This window comes from Tetranychus urticae, chromosome 1 (assembly GCF_039701765.1).
Source record: "Tetranychus urticae isolate SD_2017Ah chromosome 1, NJAU_TeUrti_SD_1.0, whole genome shotgun sequence".
Classification (NCBI taxonomy): Eukaryota; Metazoa; Arthropoda; class Arachnida; order Trombidiformes; family Tetranychidae; genus Tetranychus; species Tetranychus urticae.
In genome coordinates, this window is record NC_142958.1 from 25,296,153 (window position 1) to 25,316,338 (window position 20,186).

The 20,186-nt window shown below is 30.6% G+C and overlaps 1 protein-coding gene across 1 annotated transcript in view; it reads left to right on the top strand.

Annotated features, from left to right (window-relative positions):
- Positions 1–817: 817 nt before the first annotated feature.
- The window catches only part of LOC107368608 (neuronal acetylcholine receptor subunit alpha-7-like), a 31,684-nt gene continuing 12,315 nt past the window's right edge, over positions 818–20,186 (top strand). Inside the window, exon 1 of the mRNA XM_015936465.3 lies at positions 818–1,373. Within this exon, the coding sequence (XP_015791951.2) occupies positions 1,304–1,373 (70 nt within the window). The 5' untranslated portion in view covers positions 818–1,303. The remainder of the gene's footprint in view (positions 1,374–20,186) is intronic.

Consider the following 20,186-nt stretch of genomic DNA (forward strand, 5'->3'; position numbering starts at 1 on the left):
TAACTATTGAAATTAATATTAAAATGAAACAAAACAAAAAACAAAATACTCTCAACTCAACGAAAAGGTAAACCCGAAAAAATTCCGAACGAAACGATTTTCCAAAAGTCTTTCAGTCAATGTTCAGCTGATGTTGAACAAAAATTGAATTTAAATGTTGAACCATTGATGACATTCAATTCATGTTCAAGTACTTCATGAAATCCATTTCAAAAGTTGATTGAAAGGCAAAGCTGTTGAACCACACAATTAGGTTAAACTTTGGAGTAAAAAGTAAAATTAAATTTAACTCGATGGTAAAGGGAATCATGAACAGATTCATGGTTTTCAATATTGACCAGCATAAACAAGAGTCAACATGGTGAAGCGAAATTAGAGGTTTTTAAACTTGGAATCAATTATTTACTTTTCCATTGGAAATTCTCGATTTTCGTTGGTTTAATTGAGTTAGAATGAAATGTTTTAAAGTAAACTAATTAATTATTGATGAACAAAAAGTTACAATTTGTTTCAATCTGATTATTTCAGATCAATAAGGAACTTGAACTCAAATTGATGTCAATAATTTACTTTTGCCTTTCAATAATCATTGACATTATTTTATATCGAAATACATGTTTTACCTTGAATTTTTTTCTCACTTTTTTCATTCTTTTCTTCATTTCAACTGAATAACCCACTGAACTTACCTATATCATTATCATACTTTACTCTCTGTTCATCATTCCACCATGGAACTGAGCAAACTCTGACTATTTCTTTCGATTCAATGTTTTCTTCCACACTTCTCATCATTCTCATCATTTATCCTCATCTTCATCATCATTCTCTCATCCTAATCATCTTCATCTTTTCCTTTCTGTTCACTTTTCCTTAAGTCTTTAGATTGTAGTTTTATTTATCAAGGCATAAATAACCTTAAATTGTATTAAATTTATACTCAGTTTGGTTCAATCGTCAATTAAAATTGTTGCAAATTGTATCATCTCATGTAATTGAAAATTTGGGAATAAAAAAGATTTCAATCAAAATTTCATTTCCATCAGAAAAAAAGTGAAAAATTGATGTTTACCAACAATTTTTGTTGTTTGTTCAAAGTGATTTTGGATTAAACTGTTGAAAAACACTTTTTCCACCCAAAAATGAGCTTTAATTGTTCATTGGTAAACAATTGCTCCAACTATTTATCAACATGAAAATTAACCAAGTAAATTGAACAATACCTGACAATATCAAACAACGAACCTGAAAAGTCAAAAGGAGAAACTAAAAGTGTAAACAAAAGTTTAACCCAAATTATTCAATGAACAATCCAAGTTTCCTTCAATCATCATACATCTTTATGCTGATTACTTTTTTCAATCTCAACCAAGGTAAGAATATCAATTTTCAATTTATTTCCATGTCACAGGAAAAGAATGTCAAAAAAGAATGAAACAAATAAGTAAAAACTCGATCGAGAATAGAATGCAAGAGAAAAAAACTCGAAACTCAATTGAAATGAAACCCTTTGCTTAACTCGAGTGCCATTCAAGTGTACAAAGTTTAGGTCAAGAGGAAATTATTTATTCAACTTCAATTAGGAGTTGAAAAGTCAATAAGGATTTCCTCAGAAAAAGAAGCTGGGAGTGTAATACAGTATTCAATTGGACGCAGCTTGAGCTGGAGTCCATCAGGGAATTTTAAATAGCATTTAACTGGGAGTGTAGCTGGGAGTTCGATAGAGAACTTGATTGGGAGTTCGACTGGGAGTTTGATTCGAAATTAGATTGGGAGTTCGATAGAGAACTCAATTTAGAACTTGATTTAAAGTTCTATTGTGAGTGAAGCCAAAGCGTGGAATTGAACGGGTTTGGTGCGCTTTTTCCGCGTTACGAGGTCAGTCTTTGGACTAAGTTATTTCGTTGGATTTTTGTGCAACGATCAAAAAGATGATTTCATATAGAGAACTTATATCCAAGCAAAAGTCCAAGGAATTATACTGGGAGTTCAACTGGGAGTTTAATAGGGAATCCGATTGGGAATTGTGCAAGGGATTGGAATTTAACTCTAATCTTGTCTTAACACTGAAATGAATGAAAGTTTTGCGAAACTCTGAGTGAATCTTTTTGAAACTAGCTCTAGCGACTAGCTCTTGGATATTTACATGAATGAAAAGCAAATAACTGAATAAGATTCTATTCGCCTTTTTCAAGTGTTTATACTTATCCTCGATACTTGAATTGAACTCTCTATTCCACTGAAAGTCTGGTGTTTCCGCATGAAAAAACTTGAAGGATTCTCCAATACAAACTTCCAAACTCTTGTTAGTTTGAAATGGTTTTGAGGTAATAAGTTGAGTTGAGAAAGGGAAGGCAGAAAAAACGTGGAATAAACATGACTCCAAGTTATTTTCTTTTTGAGTTATCACAAGGATATAACCATGGTCATGGATGAATATCACATGTACAACATCTGAGTTATCCGAATGACCATCGAAAGAAGTAAATGTGATTCAAATCATTTCTTTCCAATTGATTCTTCCTTTTCGCTGTTCCATTCATTTTATCCATTTCTTTGATTCCATCATCAGCTAACAAGAATTGCAACTTGATAATAATGAGAATAAGAATGAGAAGAGTAAAGATGTTCAATTGATTTTTGATGTCAATCCTGTCCCCTAATATGTCTAGGTGATGATTACATTTATCATGAAAATGATTTTCCATTTTCATCTCAGTAATGCATCAGAATAATTGTTCAACCAGATTGGTCCATTTGAATCCAATGATACATAACATTTGTTGATCGTCTTATTAAACTTTTATTCATTGCAATAAAAATGAAAGGTAAAGAAATGTAAAGCTTTTCAAATTGATTTTCTTCGAATCATTTGATTCCAATTTTTCAAAAGTACAATGAAACAAATGAAAAGTGAAAGTATCATCAAGTGAAAAGCCTTCACTTCAAAATTCACCTTCAACATTTGATCTTATTTAATGCTTTGATTGATCATTTTCAACCTTTTTACTTTCAATGTTTGTCAAGCTCAAGTTCATTCAAAGTCAAGATAAAAAAAACTTTCAACTGAAAAGTTTAATTTGCTCATTTAAATGTGTTGCAAGTTTTAAACTTTAATTGAATTTCAACAAAATGAACATTTATTAGTTAGCTAGTAATTAAAAAGGCAAAACATGAAATTCAATTCTTAAGAAGCTTAAAAAATGTTTATCAAGCGACTTCACATTTCATAATCACCTAATTGGGTGAGATGAGTAAAGTTGTTCACAATTAATTTGCTTCAACAGAAAGACTCGAACAATTGAGAGAAACAAAAACAGACTGAAATATTCAAGTTTTGTTCCAACTAATGATTTCTCAATCAGATAACTTGACTAGCTTCAATCATTCAATGAATATCATCGCTTCATTGATGATACCAAGAGAAAAATTCACAAAACGAAAATTATCAATAACTTGTTCGCTTTCAATATTCAAAGTTTTTCATCATTCATCCAATTACTTCATAACTCCAATTCACGAAGAATTGAGGTTTGATGAAGTTTCAATGAAGGTTTATTAAGGTTGCGTTTCGATCGTATGTTCAACTGTCGGAAGAAGTAAAACAATTAGCTAGCAATTTGTTTATTTCATTTGTTCATGTTGACTTTTAGCAACAGGTTTGTTGGAAAGTTTACATCGGCTTCAGGGCATTTCAAATTAAGTTTCCAAAGGATAAAAAATGATGAGAATTAAAGAACAAACTTGAATGTTCGTAAATGCTTTTTCTCTTGAGTTCAGCACAATCTGCAACTAATTACTCGAGATCATTGGCAGTGTTTTCAGAAAGGTTATGATTCGAGCAAAGATCAAACTTAGCTAATCATTTTCAAGAAAAGAAGCTCGAAGTCTCCTGAAATTTAGAACATTTGTTTTCTTCTTTACTAATAAGCAAATTTTACTGTGTTGGTCCATTGATTATCGGATAGTTAATTTCATTATTTTTGTCAATGTTTAGCTTTTGTCATATTTAAATTGGTTCTGTTTACTTTTCACAATTGATTAGAATCCTGGGAAAAACAATTATTCCAGTTATTATTCATTGTTATCAATATAATAAATTTGTCTTTCACTTGCCTTTGTTTGCGTATTAACAAACTAATATAATCTTTTCAATGTAACCATGTTTTTTGTACCTTCAATTCAATATCAAGGGATGAAGATGGTTATTGCTTTTAGATGAACTTTTATACTAAATCTTTTTTTCGCTAAGTTTACTTGAGTTGCAATAATAATAGTTGATGGTTAAAATGAAAAAAGTAAGAAACGACAAAATAGAAATGAAATCGAGTTAAGACTAACGAAAAAAGATGAACAACAACAAGAAGAAGCTATAATAGCTGAGAAGTCTTTTTATCTTCTGTAAAATATATATTATATATATTCAATTGAACAATTCAATTCTTAAAGACTAAATTGTTCAATGAAAATCTTAGCAAAACAAGTCAACTTGATAATCTTTCAAATTTCCTTTCTTTCCTCATCTAATTCAGAGAAAAGATAGAAACTTGAAATTTCTAATAAAACGAAAGGGTAAAAAGAGTCAAGTTTATTGTCACAATTGCAGTATCAGTGCATCAAAATTGCTCATTCAATGACAATATTCATAAATACTGTTATTCAATATTCGATGGAAAACAATTTTCAAGAAAACTTGCAAATAACAATTCTAAATAACAATCTGTTCAAACTCGATTCTTAACTCAATTGAATGAAGGCATCTAGAGAATCATCATGAGTTTCTGAATATCAAGCAAACATTTTGTCTTAGTGAATGTGCTTGAGCTTTCGATTGCATTTCTGCAGTTGGAATGCTTTTGCAATCTCTTTTGGTCAACCTTCAATTGCAAGATTCAGATGATCAGAACTAATACAGAACTGGACTTTATTCATTTTGATTAACAGGTAAGAACGCTCAGTTGAGGTAACTGAACGCTATCATCAGCGAGATTACAAGTTATGAGTTTTGGGTTTTCTCTTGTTTCTCTTTTCTGTTCCCTGTAAAGCCTGTAATTTGGATGTTTCATTTTCTTGTTTCTCTTTTCATCATCCTGTCATTTATCCTTCCTTTTGCCTTGAAATTTCCAAAATTCAAGCTCCACCGAACAAAAGCTTTCTTATCAAATTTCGCTTAAATTGCGAGCAAAAATGAAGCCAACTTTAAACTTGAAAAGTATCAGGTTGACTCGAAATTGTTTTCCAGTTTTCAAAATTTGATATTCCCTCCAACTTGGCTACAGTAAGACAACTATCATAATCGGGTTATTACCTAAACTGGTGCAACCTAAAAGATTACATTGACAAAAAGTCTTCTAATTAGTGGTTAAAGTTGCTTCTAATAAACGTTTCATTTTTCATGGCAATACAAAACATTTCTCATATTCCTTTCACTCTTCTCACAATTCTTGCGAATCCATTGGAACATCGAGTTTCTCTTCTAACCCAATAATTGGTAAATGTAACCTTAAAAGATAGAGTTTCCATCTTCTTGAAGATTAACCTAATATAATGATTTCAAGGTTAAGATCAACAAGATTTTTCTTTCCACAGATTCCATGTTCGGATTTGAACAAACAATATTCCATTGTACTTCAAACCGAATCTGTTACGATAATTGAATTTGACAACCTTGAACCTCTCTATTCATGGTTCATTCAATTGTCTTGCAAAATTCAATCTGTTGCTTCTATTTTAGATCCTAATCTGTTCAACTCTCGAAGCATTATCTATCAATTATGTCCTAAAGTTGTTAACAATCCATCATCTCATTTCACTTGAATGTTTGACTCGATGAACATTCTGTAGGATCTTTAGTAAGATTATCAACTTTGTGCAGATCTAATGAAGCAAACAGTTTTGCTTTTGATTAATTTGCTAATTTCATGTTTGACCAATGATATGAAATTGAATTAGCACTGAATTTTGCCGTTATTTTTCAAAGTTGACTTGGAATGCAAAGTTTAAAGTAAACTCTTGATTTACGGTGTTAACCATTCAACTAATTTTCTTGATCATTTGCAACTTCAACCTGTGAACCTTTAAGAATATTAATATTTTTTCTCATTTTTCTCTTGCAAGAATGGTTTCCACTTTGAAAATGTTATGGAATGAAATATTAACAGTTGAAACACTTGCCTTTACCTGTTCAACTATTTGTTCAATTTTACTAAAGATTTTCCAAATTCATCAATCATAAGATTTCAATTTGACGTTTTAACCATATGAGGTAACAAAACTGATGATAATGATGGCGAAGGAAGATGAGTGAAGATAATTATGAGGAAAAAAAATGTTTGACTTGAAATGAATGGTAAACAATGAAAACAAAAGGCTAAACCTGGAAGGAATGTGCAACAATAAATTGAGAAAAAAGTTTTTCTCCAAAAAATTGACTGAAAAAGAGTAGAAAATTCTGAATGATAAATTGTCAACTGAAGAAGTAAAACATGAATAAGTGAACATTAAACAACTTTTCATTCCCTGGAATCACCTTGAGTTTCAAATGATGAACATTATTTTGAAAAACTTGAAATGAAAAGTTTTCCTCTAAAATTAAGTGCTAACGAAGTGCCATAAGCTGAGACTAGCCATAAGTTTACCATGTAATTAACAGTATTCCATGTAAATTTGCCTGATTGATGACTTTTTCATTTTCCATATTCCATGATAATGATAACCATGTTTCAATAATGAACAGCAAATGTTTCTTTTCTTATCAAGTTTACCTCCCAGTAAATATAATAATGCATGGAAAATGTGAACAAAATCATTTTCTCTTTCATCTTATTTCATCTTATTTCTGAGTTTTACTTGATAAGTTAATTAGTTGAGTTGCCAGTCAACCAAAGTAATTAACAGCATTTCATTACGATTCCAAGTAATTTATTGGTCGAGAAAAATGAATCAAAAATTTTCTCTTCAATGCAATTATCAATTCAATTCCTTCCAAGGAACCTTTCATCGATTAAAAGTAAACTCGTAAAAACTGTGTTTCAAGTGAGATTTAAGTTTAATATAAGATCAAGAATACTGCTCAAAATTCGAGTTCGAATCTTTCATTAGGTAAAATTTCATCAAGCTTGAAAGACCTGATGTAGAGAAAATCAGATAAACAGATCGATCGTAAAGTTGGATAAATCAATTAGTCTAAAGCTAAAATAATCTCTAACTTTCCTTTCCGTTCATCTTCATTTTGAAAGATCTTTTACTTTACTCAAGCGTTCATTTAAAACTAAACTGAAACTGTTCAATCCGAAGAAAGTGAATCTCGCTCTCAAATGGTTCGAGTTTCTCTTCTCTCTCTAATTTCGAGTTCTACCGAAGAGAATCTCTTTAAATGCTGATTTTTTAGTCTTATTCAACTTCTTATTGTTACATCGATTACTGTGATTTGTCGTTAAAGCACAACTTGACTCTCCAAAGAGTTGCATTATGATTGCATTGAAAAGTAAAAATTCGTGTCTCAACAGTTTTAGTTTTGTATTCACCAGAAACTCGAAAATTAATGCTGAAAATAACATGATTTGAAATGACAAATTTGTTGACATGCTGGGAGAAGAGATGAGCAGAAAATGACAATCAAATGATGGTTACAAATCGATTTGGAACATTTGTAAACTTGTGTTTTCAAAAGGGTTTTTCACTTTTCAAACATGAATGAACACTTAACAAATGACTCCAGCTTCTTCAAGTAATCTTGAAGCTCTTCATTTCACTCTTACAATCAATTTGTCCATAATGAGCCCAAACTGTTGAACTACTCATCATTACCTCCTAATAAGCTTTGATGAATGATCACTTGATAGAAATGCGGTAAAATAAGAAAATGCCGATTTAAATCAACCTCAAGAGAAATTAAAATCCAACATCGCTTCCAAATCGTACTTTAAACATTTCCATTTCTTCATAAGTCAATTCAATTATATTCATCTCACCAAGTTTCAAACTTTTCATTCCTTCACTAATCAGACAATTAAGAGCAAAGCTTTTTAATTGCATTTTATAAGTGAAAAGACTGAGTAATTGCTCATTGAAAATCACTTAAGTTTCTATCGAAAGATGAATGCTGTAAATATTTATTCCAAGTTGATTCTCAGGTTTCAACTGATGTTGATATTGTCAATTAGATGTAATGAAGAAGCCTTAACGCTTTAACTATCAGAATTTAAAGATGATCATTAAAGGTGAACTTGTATTAATATTAATTAATCTTTAGATGATTTGGAGGTTTACCGGAAATTAAGAGATACAAGCCAATTTAACTGTACAAAACAAATAATGAAGACAAGTAAAGTTGAGTTTACTCATAAAAGCAACTCCATAATGAACAAAAGTAACTTTTAATATGGTTAAAGAGCATTAAGGTTTGCTATTGTTTTAATGTAGTAACATCACTCCTGCAATCATTACTTTGCTTCTTCCTTTTTACTCTACCATTTCAACTAATCAAGTGAATCGAGTATTGAGATGAAATACAATTGAGTTGAACATTATTAAACAACAAACAAAATAAATCTTATTACATTAAAGTTTCAGGTAAAGGTTACATTGGGCATTATAGTGTTAAAGTTTACATAATTTGATAACTTCGTTTAACCGAGTCTCTTAACCTAAAAGTTTGTCAGACCGTTTGAATGTTCAAAGTTGATTAAAAAATGTCATTTCGATGATTATTCGTTTCACCATTTAACTTTGGTTGATTGTTGTTCACCTTTCGACTTGAATCATTTCAGGTTCAACTATGGGATTGATTTAGCTTTTGTTAAAAGTTCTGTTCTCATCTAATTCACATTTCTGATCAATTTTTTGCTTGTTATTTCATCAACCATTTCCATATCCAAACATGTAATCTGATTAATATATAAAGTTTATTAAGATGTTTTGGAGTAACCGTGAGAATAGAATTGTTCAGTTCAAGAGGTGAATCAAGTTGAGCAAATATGCAATCATTTATTCAATACGTTTTGTACTCTTTTTGTTCACCATAAATTTTACATTAGACAAGTTAAATATCAGTTTGAATAACAATTCAACTGTTTTCATTGCAAAAGTAAAATTAATGTTTAGCTTAACCAGAGAAACGCAAAGTCCCACATTCAAGGCAAAAATGATAATTTCATTTGCGGTCTTTTCCATCAATTTGTGTCAGTTTAATGCTACAAAATTTAAACTCAAAACAATGTGAATGCTTTGAGTTTAATTAAAAATTTAGTTTGAAGACAAATTGCGGTTAGACTCAAGTATTTACATCAATCATTCGCATTCAACAAAATAAACAGATTTGCATCGAAAGATTCTTCTTCCGAAGCTGAACCTTTTTAATTCAACTGTATATAACTTATGATTATAACATCATTTCATTGTATCGATCAAAGAGACTTTAATAAACTTTGATTTGCAATTGATTTACGAATTGATATTTTACAATTTTTAGTTGGAAATGGTTTACATTTTGCTTTACTGAATCATTTTGAATAACTTTCTTTGCATCGAGATTCCCTGTTTAACTGGATAAATTGGTGTAATGATTAAATGAACATAATTGCATTACAAATAAATGTTGGACGTGATTTGTGTTCAGTTTTTTTGGCTCTTCAAGTTCATCTTCAAGTTAACATGAAAGAGTCAGTTGATATTGAACACAAAGTAACACAATTGGATTTAATCATGCTTCCCTAGCAATTGTTGAGAACCAAATTTATTATTGTATTCTTGGGTTAACCCTTATCCTAATTGATTACTATTAATGAATACACAATTAATAATAATATGTATAAATAATAGCAAATGAATGTTTGGAAGAGAAGAGAATGCAAAAAAACAATGTTAACAAGTATTCATATTCACGGAATAATTTATGCTTTTATGAAAGTTTACTTTTTACTGGTAATACTTGATCAATACTCAAATTACTCATTAATACTCAGTATATTTACACTCACAAACTGTCAGCCATTGTCACATTTATCGATTAATATCATTAGTATTACCAAATGAACAAAACTCTTTCTGTGCTTAGCCAAGTCTGAGCACAGAATCACGATTTCTGATTCAACCAGAAATGCAAACTTAGCGGCCAATCCAACAAATCGTTTTCACTGACATGGAGATTGACTGTTGACCAAAATGTAACAAGTTTGTTTATCCGTTGATCCAATTACCATTAGCATCTGATCTTGTCAACTTTGTATACTCATTCCAATTATCATTCTGTAACTAATAATAAGTAGAGATCAAACTGAAAAGGTTCAATTCTAATGCAAAGTTGGGAGATGAAATGAGAATTGAAATGCATCCATTGATATGGAATGGAAAGAATTGAAATGCGAATAAAAACAATCAAAAGAAAAGCCATTTGACTCGAGATGTGACTTGATAAATGCATTTTCAAACTTTGATATTCATTTTGTTGGTGATAAAGACGAATAATGATGCGAGAAATTGATCAAAATATCTTTGCTATTATTTCCATTCGCACTCTTTTCCAGCTTTAAACTGAAACAGAAAACACATTTTCACCTCTATTTACCTGAGATGAATAAGAAAAGGAAACATTATGATTCTTACTGTTCGTCATTGAACAGTTTTCATTATTTTCCATTCAATTTCGTCTAATCTGTTTGCTCAACTTTTCCTCGAAAATAGTTTCCATTTTAATCAAAAAAGGTAAAGGTAATAATTGATTCACTAAATGATCCAATCAAGATAATTACAAGCAGGGTCAGTGAAAGAGTATTAAAGTAACACGTCCATTTTAATGAACAAATGTCATCCACTGTTGATGGTAATGATGATTGTCAATGATATCAATTGAAGTTGACTTCAATTGAATTAAATACAACAACAACTCATGGCTACAAGGTTAGATTGGTTTCATTTACCTTCTGCTTTATTCATCAACTTATATCGCATGAAACTCCCTTACAACATTGTATCAAACTCGTAATTGTAAGGAAATGAAATGAACTTTTTTTTCTCTTTTTCTTCTTTTTTCTGTCTTTTCCTCTCTTAACATCATCTTTTGATGAACCCAAACTTGACATGAAATGAGCATGAAAAGGTTATTCAGGTTAATCAATCAAAATAGAATGTCATTTTGAAGATGGTAAAAAAAGTAACCAACTTGTTCTCATTATAAATCATTGCAGGTGACAGTTTTTGTGACACATTTTAACATTTATTCGACTTTTTCTTCGCTTCCTTTTCACTTTATTTTGTGAGAAACGAAAATTCTGCAAATTAATTCAATTTTCATTATCATTCGCATCATAATCATCTTTCTAAGTCATTTGGTTATTCGGTCTTGAAACGAGAAAAAAGAGAAAAGAAGAAAAGAAATGAAACTCAAACAGAACTCGAAATTTGTATTAATTATTTACATCAAATGTTATCAGCAATGAAGTACTGGGAAGGAATACACTCCAAGTTGATTTGGAATGAAATTTGAATGGAAACTCTTGTTGCAGTTATTATTGTAGAATCATGTTTTTCATCATCAAATGGAAATCGAAATGTGATCCATGATTGGATTCATTTTCTTTCGGATAAAACTATCATCAACTTTGTCTCTCCTTCAGGCTATTTCATGTAATGTTTTTGTTCTTGAGGATTATAATGAACACTAAGAAGGAGATAAAAAAGGCTGATTACTTGCTTAATTCATGTTTACTTGGCTCTTTGAGGATTCAGAGGACGAAATGATAGCTAAAATGACTGATGATCGAGAAAAAACAAAGTGCAATATTAGCGATTAATTTCAACGAAAATATCAAAAGTAAGTTGATGTGTTCATTAATGTTGAGTAAGAAGTTTTTGTGAGTTGTTCTTATTAATTGTTAATTAATTTCAAGGGAACTAAATTGTTAATGTGAATGGATTGAACATTTTCAAACTCATCAAATATTAAATTGTTAACCTGTTGAATAAAGAAGCGAAATTCATCGGAAAATTAGATTAATTTATTTGATTCAATTTAAATTCAAAGTGTGATAATTGCATGAGCAGTAACCTTGGACTTATAGGGAGTAAAAATGTTTTATTCAAGACAATTCATTGATTTGATTAACAATTGGAATGACAATTTTCTGATGAAAAGCAAGTTTAGTCAATTTGCTACTCAACATTCTACTGAAGGAAAAATAATGTTCATGAAACAAATTATTAATCAAATCAAAATCGTCTCCTTATTTTGTCGAGTTTATCGTTTTTAATCAGATTAAAGTTCCTTCATTTTGTGCTTTTACCAATCCGTTTCTTAATTTGATGTCGAACATAAAACTTTTTCAAGACGAAATTTTCCAACTGTTAGTCAAGAACAAATGCATCGTTATCCTCATTTAAACGCAACTTTTGGATCGAAATTCTAGTGCAAGAGATTTTCTGAAAACGAAAAGAATTCTTTTGTTTTATTCAAAAGTTACAACTTTTGTTGGGAGTTTTCCTTGGGAGTTTATATTACTTGTTAAGCTGTTGATGTTCTGCAGGTTATTTGTGTTTGGATATTGGTTCATGCAAAGCATCATAACAAATAATTGTGAACATCGCACTTCAATGTCCCAGAACTCAGATCAGAATTGATATTGTACTCGAGATTATATGATCATCAAAATTGAATCTGTTTCGATTTCAACATGGAATGGCTTGTGTTTCTCATCGTCCAATAGAGTAGAACTTTATGAAGAAATGATGAATTCGATGCAAAATTTGATGTTTGAATGTTTACCGACTGATCCTTTAAACATTTGCATATTGCCATTTCAATTGCATGTTCATACAGTTTTCATTGAATTCACTATTGGCTTTGTCGATGTTTCTCTTTACATTGGTTGTTGATGCTTACACACAATGTTTTACTTGACTGAAAAATGCGTAAACTTATTGTTTCTGTTTTCACTTTCTGTTATTCTTTTCCTCAATTTGAATTAATTTACAATTCTGATGGTGACAATGATGGTAACGAAGAGCAAAAAATAGAAGTGGAAATGTTATTTACTATTTGATGGGGACTTCCAAGTAAAATAAACAACCAAATGTTTGAAAGTTTAAAATGATTGATAAGTTGTATCACAGAATCAAATTAGTGTCATGTATTAGCATGTACGGGTGTATGCATGGAGGACGATAAGAGGAAGCAAATGAAGATAAAGGTAAACAAAGTGGGAGTTTGAATGAAAATTTGTTGGGAAAAGAAGTTGAAAGTAAAGTTAAAGATTCGAGCAAATAACAGCAGAAAAAAGGAATTGGAATTTTGAATGAAAAAAGAATGAATGAATTTCAAATTCTATTGCGTATTGACACGTCCAAAACCCTATCCTTTTCTCATTCAAATTCATCGTTAACAGGTAATAAAGAAATTTGGAAATCGAATTGTAAAGTACATTCGAAATGTTCCAGATAATTAAGCTGGCGAGTGACTTGGATCACTTGTTCAATTTGAATTGAGAAACAATTGATTTCTTGTTTGATCGTTGGCTAATGTTTCATTTATCGTCATGAATAGCATTTGAAATCTATCATTATTTGGTTGACATTAATAGCAAGATTTGTGATGTGATATGAAAGTGTGAAGTGGAAAGAAAAGGAAAAATGTTTCAGAAAAACTGTGTAACCAAAGAAAATGTTTACAGATTAAAAATAGTTGAGCAAATATTTGATGAAAAAATAATGTTTCAACCGAGAAAATGAAACAATAAAATGAATGGGCAAACGTTTCTTAGTTGTAAACAGAAAATCTTGACAATCAATTTATTATTACTTTTTGCCATTCCTTTATCATAATATTATCAAATGGGAATAAGGTAAACTGGCAATTCCAAATGAAATGAAAAATTCTTTTCAATTTTTGCATCACTTTCGATTCTCATTTTCGTTTCAACAATTTATTTCTCTTGTCAATTCCAGATCACATTTTAAACTCTGCCCTTCTCCCAGTGCAATGCGCTCTCAATCTCAACATCTCTAGACAAGTTGAGTACAAATTGATGACAACAAAAGTGTATCTCATGAGGCAGACAAACAGAAATGAAATCAAACAAAAATTCGTCGAAGATTTCAATTAATCCAGATCATTCTATCTTCCGCAATCAAACCTTCGAACCTTAATATCGTACCGATCAATTGTCGGTAGCCTCGAAAGTTCATGCATTCAATCAGTGGAAAGAAGTGAATAATTTCAATCTCAATCGAATAGCCTCTTGGACATTCTTCATCGTCAACGAGAAAAATCGTCTAGACTTTTCCATTTACGCTTCGAAAAATTGAATCTAGAAAACTTTATTTACTCTTTTTTTCAAGAGAAGCGGTAATTTTCAATGTAATCATAATAAACTTAACCGAACTTTTCATGGCATTCACTGAGTTTCACATCTTTTCATTACCTGTCTTACTGTAATTTAAACGTCAATCAAACTTGGCCAATCAATTTGGACTCTTAATGATAAAAATGGAACACGCAAAAAAAACAAAAAAATGGATAAAAAATTTGCTCATTTCTACCAAGCTCAACCTTGGAGTTGCTCTTGTGATAATATATTTTCATTATCATCAGCTTCTTTGCTTGACAAGAATAAAGTTTATTTAATTTAGTTATTCAATTGATAAGTTTATCAACTCACTGGTTATACATTCAACTATACAATTAAGTAAATCAAATTATATATGAAAAAACGTTTTTCTCCTTGTTTCCCATTCCAAGCTTGTTGTGTAAAAAAACTTTGAACCAAAATTATTTTATTCATTTAATATTAACCTGTTTTTACATTTTCATGTTGACAGAATTATGTTATAATAATCATTATTTCAACTTGTTGTTTGATTATTTAATGAGTTGTATAAAGAAGATTGAATAATGTACAAATAATGTTTCATTCAATTCACTTTTATTGCTTTTCTATTCACTTTCCTCAATCAGGGTTTATTTACCCAATTTTGTTCACTCCACATCAGCTCAATGATACGAATTGGGTTAACAATTCTGACAATCTCAAACATGATAAAGCTTTGCATGATTCAAGGTATGAAAATTATCATAATGATAAATGCGAAACAAATTGGCATCTTTTATTGTTGAGAGCAAATTCATTTTTCAACATTTCCTTCTGCTTCTTGGCAATATAAATGTTTGCATATTCAACTTTATTTCATGATTCATGACTTGTCTTACATCATTGAACTGGAAAAGGTTTATTCAACTATTCAAAAGATATTCACAGATTTAGGCTTATTATCGTTGGAAAACATGAAAATAGCATTCTTTACTCTTAATCATTTTCTTAATGAAACCAATTGTTGCTGCATCGACTATCAAATTAACTTTACATTATCTGAATTCAGTCATCTGCAGTTTCATTCTGATCATTCCAATGATCATTAAGTGCTTTGAGGATAAGATCAAAATTTAAAGTCCATGTGAAATGTTGTAGAAGCAAAAGCAGCTGTGATTACTTTAACTTTTAATTGTCTTAAACTGTTGGATTGGATAAGATGATAAAAAATTGAAAATCCAAATGAATAACAAATGTTCGTGTGTGAAGCGACTTGAATTGTTGCAAATGAACTTGTGTGTTAAATATTGTGCACATCAGACATTTGAAACAAGTTTCACCTGAAAGATTGTCCAAATTGAAACTAGCTGAGACCAACTTTACCAACTTTTCTTGGTACTTTTGGATGACAAGTCTGATGAAACCAGGTTGAGTTGACACGAAAAGAGACTCAAAATTACATTCTATTTAACCTATCAGTTGGTATTGTCAGTTGACCTAGTCTCACACTACTTCAGGTTGTAACTTTTATCCAGTCAAGCATACTCTTGATCCTGCATCAAATAATCATTCAGCTAATGTAAAAGATGTTAAGAAGCGAATGAGCTCGCAACGAGAAGAGTGATAACTTGAAATAGAGTCGAAGCAATTCAGGTGACATTCATTTCACTGTTCAGGGTCAAAATAATTCAAGGTCATTCTGATAAAATTTCAAGTCGCATCAACAGTATTCCAAAAAAATACATTTATCTCTTGAATGGTGCCGAGTATTGATTTAAAACAAACATCTAACCAGAAACGATTCTCCATAAAAAAGACCTGAAACGTGAATCAGAAGACGGACAACAGAACAAACATGAAAGACTTTGACCGTGAAGCAGCAAAAATGACTATCAGTTGAATCGTCGAATAATTTTTAGGTACAAAAGTCCAAAATTTTTTTAGTTGTGAAGTTACAATGCATTGTATATGCAGTGCTGTTTTTTCCTCTCAGGCCTATTTACGTTTTAAGAGGGAACAGATTAAGGTTAGAACCATTGACTGCCGAAAGTTGAAACCTTCTAGTTCAGTGTTCAAGGTTCACGGTCACTCGTTTATTTGACCTCTAAATGACATTTGAAGATAAATTGTCGGAAACTGCCAACTTTTTTTACCCAAATTGGGGTTTGCTTCAAATGGATAACTTTAATGCTTGGGAAGATACACGAGTTTACTCGAAGACTAAACTTGCCCAACTTAAGTTTACTTAAAAACTAAAATCTTTCGGTACAAGCATCAGCTAAAGTAGGAAGGTTAATATTTCAGAAAATTGCCTTTAAATGTCAGAGGTCGAATAAACGAGTAATCTCCAATAACCTTGAAAAACCGAACGTGAAGTTCATGGTTCAAACCATCAATTGCTCGTGAGTTGTGACCGTGAACAGAGTAAAATAAAAAACGCACTTTACAAGCAACGTATCCACTCGACTTCATGAAGCATTCCAAATCATTTTTCATGTTTATTTAGTAATTTTCATTTACTTGATAAATTCATTTTCAATTAACTTTCAACTGTTAATGTACTGAAAACAGAAAAAAAGACAGGAATGAAATCGCATGTGAATCATTTACTCGATCAATTCTGATTGATGATATTTTTATCTTGAAAAGGTTCAGTACTAAAAACTATCTTTACCTTTTTACACAACATACAAAATAGTTTTTTGCAAATTTTATGGTTCATATTTTATTATAAACTTTATTCAAGAATAATAATGAGATAATGAAGTATTCAGGAAAAAAACATGATAACAGAATAGCAAAATAACAATTCTCTGGTTGATAAATCATTAGAATAATAAGAGCATTTTCCGTGGCAAACAGAAAAAAGTTGCTATTCAGACGGAAAAGGTAACTATAGATAATCATATTGATGCTAATGAATCCCAGATTCATGTTATCTGATGTTATTTTTGTTCTTTACCTGTTCATTATCATCATAATCATAAAGTTTCTTGAATTTAATGGCAACCTTTTATTCATTTACTTTGTAATAATTTCATTGTGAGAGAAGAAAGTTTTTTCTCTCGTGACTTTTTCTCTTCAAATGAGACTGAATTTCGAAATCAAAACACTTTCATTCCAAGCACATGCGAAATGAAGTTCTCAAAAAACCCCCAAATTCGACTCAAAAAAGTTCCAAGGAATGTTTCAGAAGATCTCGAATCAGGTCAATTTCGGACTTGAAATTTTGAGAGTTTTTCCATTTTACTTTTCATGTTAACCGGAAGATGAAATAACTTGAAACGTTTGCAGAAGTGAAACTCGAGAAATGAAAATAAACAATAACAGAATGCTCACTGGGAGTGAAAACTCCAAGTTTGGAGTGAAATGTTTTCTTTTGCAAGGCAAAGGTTCAAATGTTGAAGCAAAAAGACAAATTCAGCAAATGTGAGACTTGAAATTGTTTGCTTCTTAATTATGATAATAAATCTTAATTTGGAATGAAAATATCAAAATGAAAAGGCAAAAAAAGGTGAAGATAAATAAATTATTTTGTTTCAATATTTATAACTGCAACATTACAATGGAAATGTTTTACATTTTGTTTACCTTTTTCTGAATGATTAAATATGTTTAATATTAATGACTTTTAATAACAAAATGAAAAGATTAAGGTTAATGTAGATAAGCTTGAAAAGTAACTGTAAATTATTTGCTTATTCATTGGGGTTCGTTTTGAGCTATTAAACATTCCCAGAGTTATTAAGTTGTTCATCTTTGGACAAACTAAACCCATGAGTTGATCTCACAGATGAAAAGGTCAAATTTGAATCTTTAAAGAAGCGCAGAAGATGAAAATGTGAACAAATGATGAGATTAAGTTGAAAAATTTCAAAACTTCTCGAGTTGAGGATTCCTTTTTTGATGAGCAAACCAGATCATGTAAGATTGAAACAATTAAAAGATTGAAATGAAAAAACAAAGTTGGATAAAAGTTGAGAGTAAATTGTGTGAAACTTGAAAAATGTTGAAAAAACTCATTATTTTTCTGTTGTGATACTTTTTTGTAATACATTTTGATCCCTTTTGTACCCATTGTTGTGCCACTTGCTTTTTGTTTTTATTGTTATTACCTTGGACTTACACCAATTGCTGACATTACCGATTAAGCTTATATTTCAAGATTGGGAATAACCGATTCAGCACATTTCCAGGCTCAGCTTATTATCACATTATTATTACCATTGTTGTCCATTGATATTGATCAATGTTCATCTTATAAATGGGTTTCTTTTAGAGTCAATAGCACAGAGAAATGAGTCCAGAAACTGATATCATGATCAAACTGATGAGCTTCTTTTCATAACCTTTTTATGCGACTTTTACTCCATTTGATAAGGTAAAATATGATTCTCATTTGAAGAGATTTTCCTTTGATTATTCCGAATGTCCATAAAGATTCGTTTAATGAACCAGAAAAGTGAGCCAACATGAGGCAAGCATCAAGTAAGGTTAAATATAAGTTATGAGATGAAAATTTTGTCATCCAATTGATGACAGAAATCGTCAAAACTCTAAATCGAAAGGAAAATCTCATATTTTTATTTTATCATTTTCTTTCATCGAAATTTTGGGTTCATTAAAAACTCGTAAAATCTTTTTGACTCAGTCCCTAAAACTGTTTTTATTTTTGATGGGGTTTCGGTTAACTTCAATGACTGTGAAACTCGAATCGAATGGTTGCCATTAAAGTTTCCAAATTGACCAAACTCTTCATTTTTTTGCCTCTTAATAGAGTAATAAATGTTATCTGAAAAAACAATTCAGTCTATTCTGTTTACCTATTCTGTCACTTTGACATTGACATGAAATTGTGATAATCGACGTTTAAATTCGAGTGTTGAGTATAAACTGTCAACGAGGTGAACATGTGAAACATGTAATCATGTAAATATCATGATAATGATTGAACAATAACGGAATTTACACTCAAAATTTTACCATTCATTTGAAAGTTTACTCAATAAACGTCAAGTGCAAAGCAAAGGAAAGTAAAGCCCTAAATTTTTGCGACAAATGAAGCAACAAAAAAAGTTGACATACTTTCGAAGGAAAAGTTTTTCTTTAACATTCGAAACAAAATTGGACCGAAACCAAAATGAAAATGTCTATTAAATTAACATCAGTTATTCATCGAATGAACTCTTCCCATGTAACATATTTTCTCATGAACTTTATTCAGTTTGATTGATAGCCTTAAGCCTGTTTCATTGTCATTAATGCAGCTAATAATATTCATGTTTGAACCATTTCATGGTTTCCATGTTGAAGATTTTATGAGCTTCATGGAAACAATTGAAAAGAAAACATTTTAATGAGAAGCAGAAACGAAGATAATTTATTAATATCATGAATCATCTATGAAACTGGGAAGTTAGAGAATCAAAAATCCAAATTCAAGGTATGCTTTTCAAATTTGATGTCGCAAATCTTGTAGTTTTGAGTCCAAAAAGAAGGAGTTGTCGATTTTGACGGCTTGTCGATCTTCAAAGACTTTTCGGTCGAGATGATGAGAGAGTTCGGAATAAATGAAAATCAGATGGGGCAAGCTCAGGGCTATAAGGTAGATGGGGCAAGGATGTCTAGCCTAGTTGACTTATTTTTTGTTTCGTTTTTGTTACATTATAAACTTGCGGCCTAGCGTTTTGCTGCAAAAAGTATCATCGGATCTACCTTTGGTTCTATATCAATGTCATCAGTCACAGGATTCCTATTTTCGCTTGTAACCTATGCAAGAAAAAAACAAATAAGAAATCAATAAATTGTACTCAATGCAGATCAAATAAGGCTTACTTCTGATTTTTGATTTGCATCTCCGTGTTTACTTGCCTCAATATGCTACAT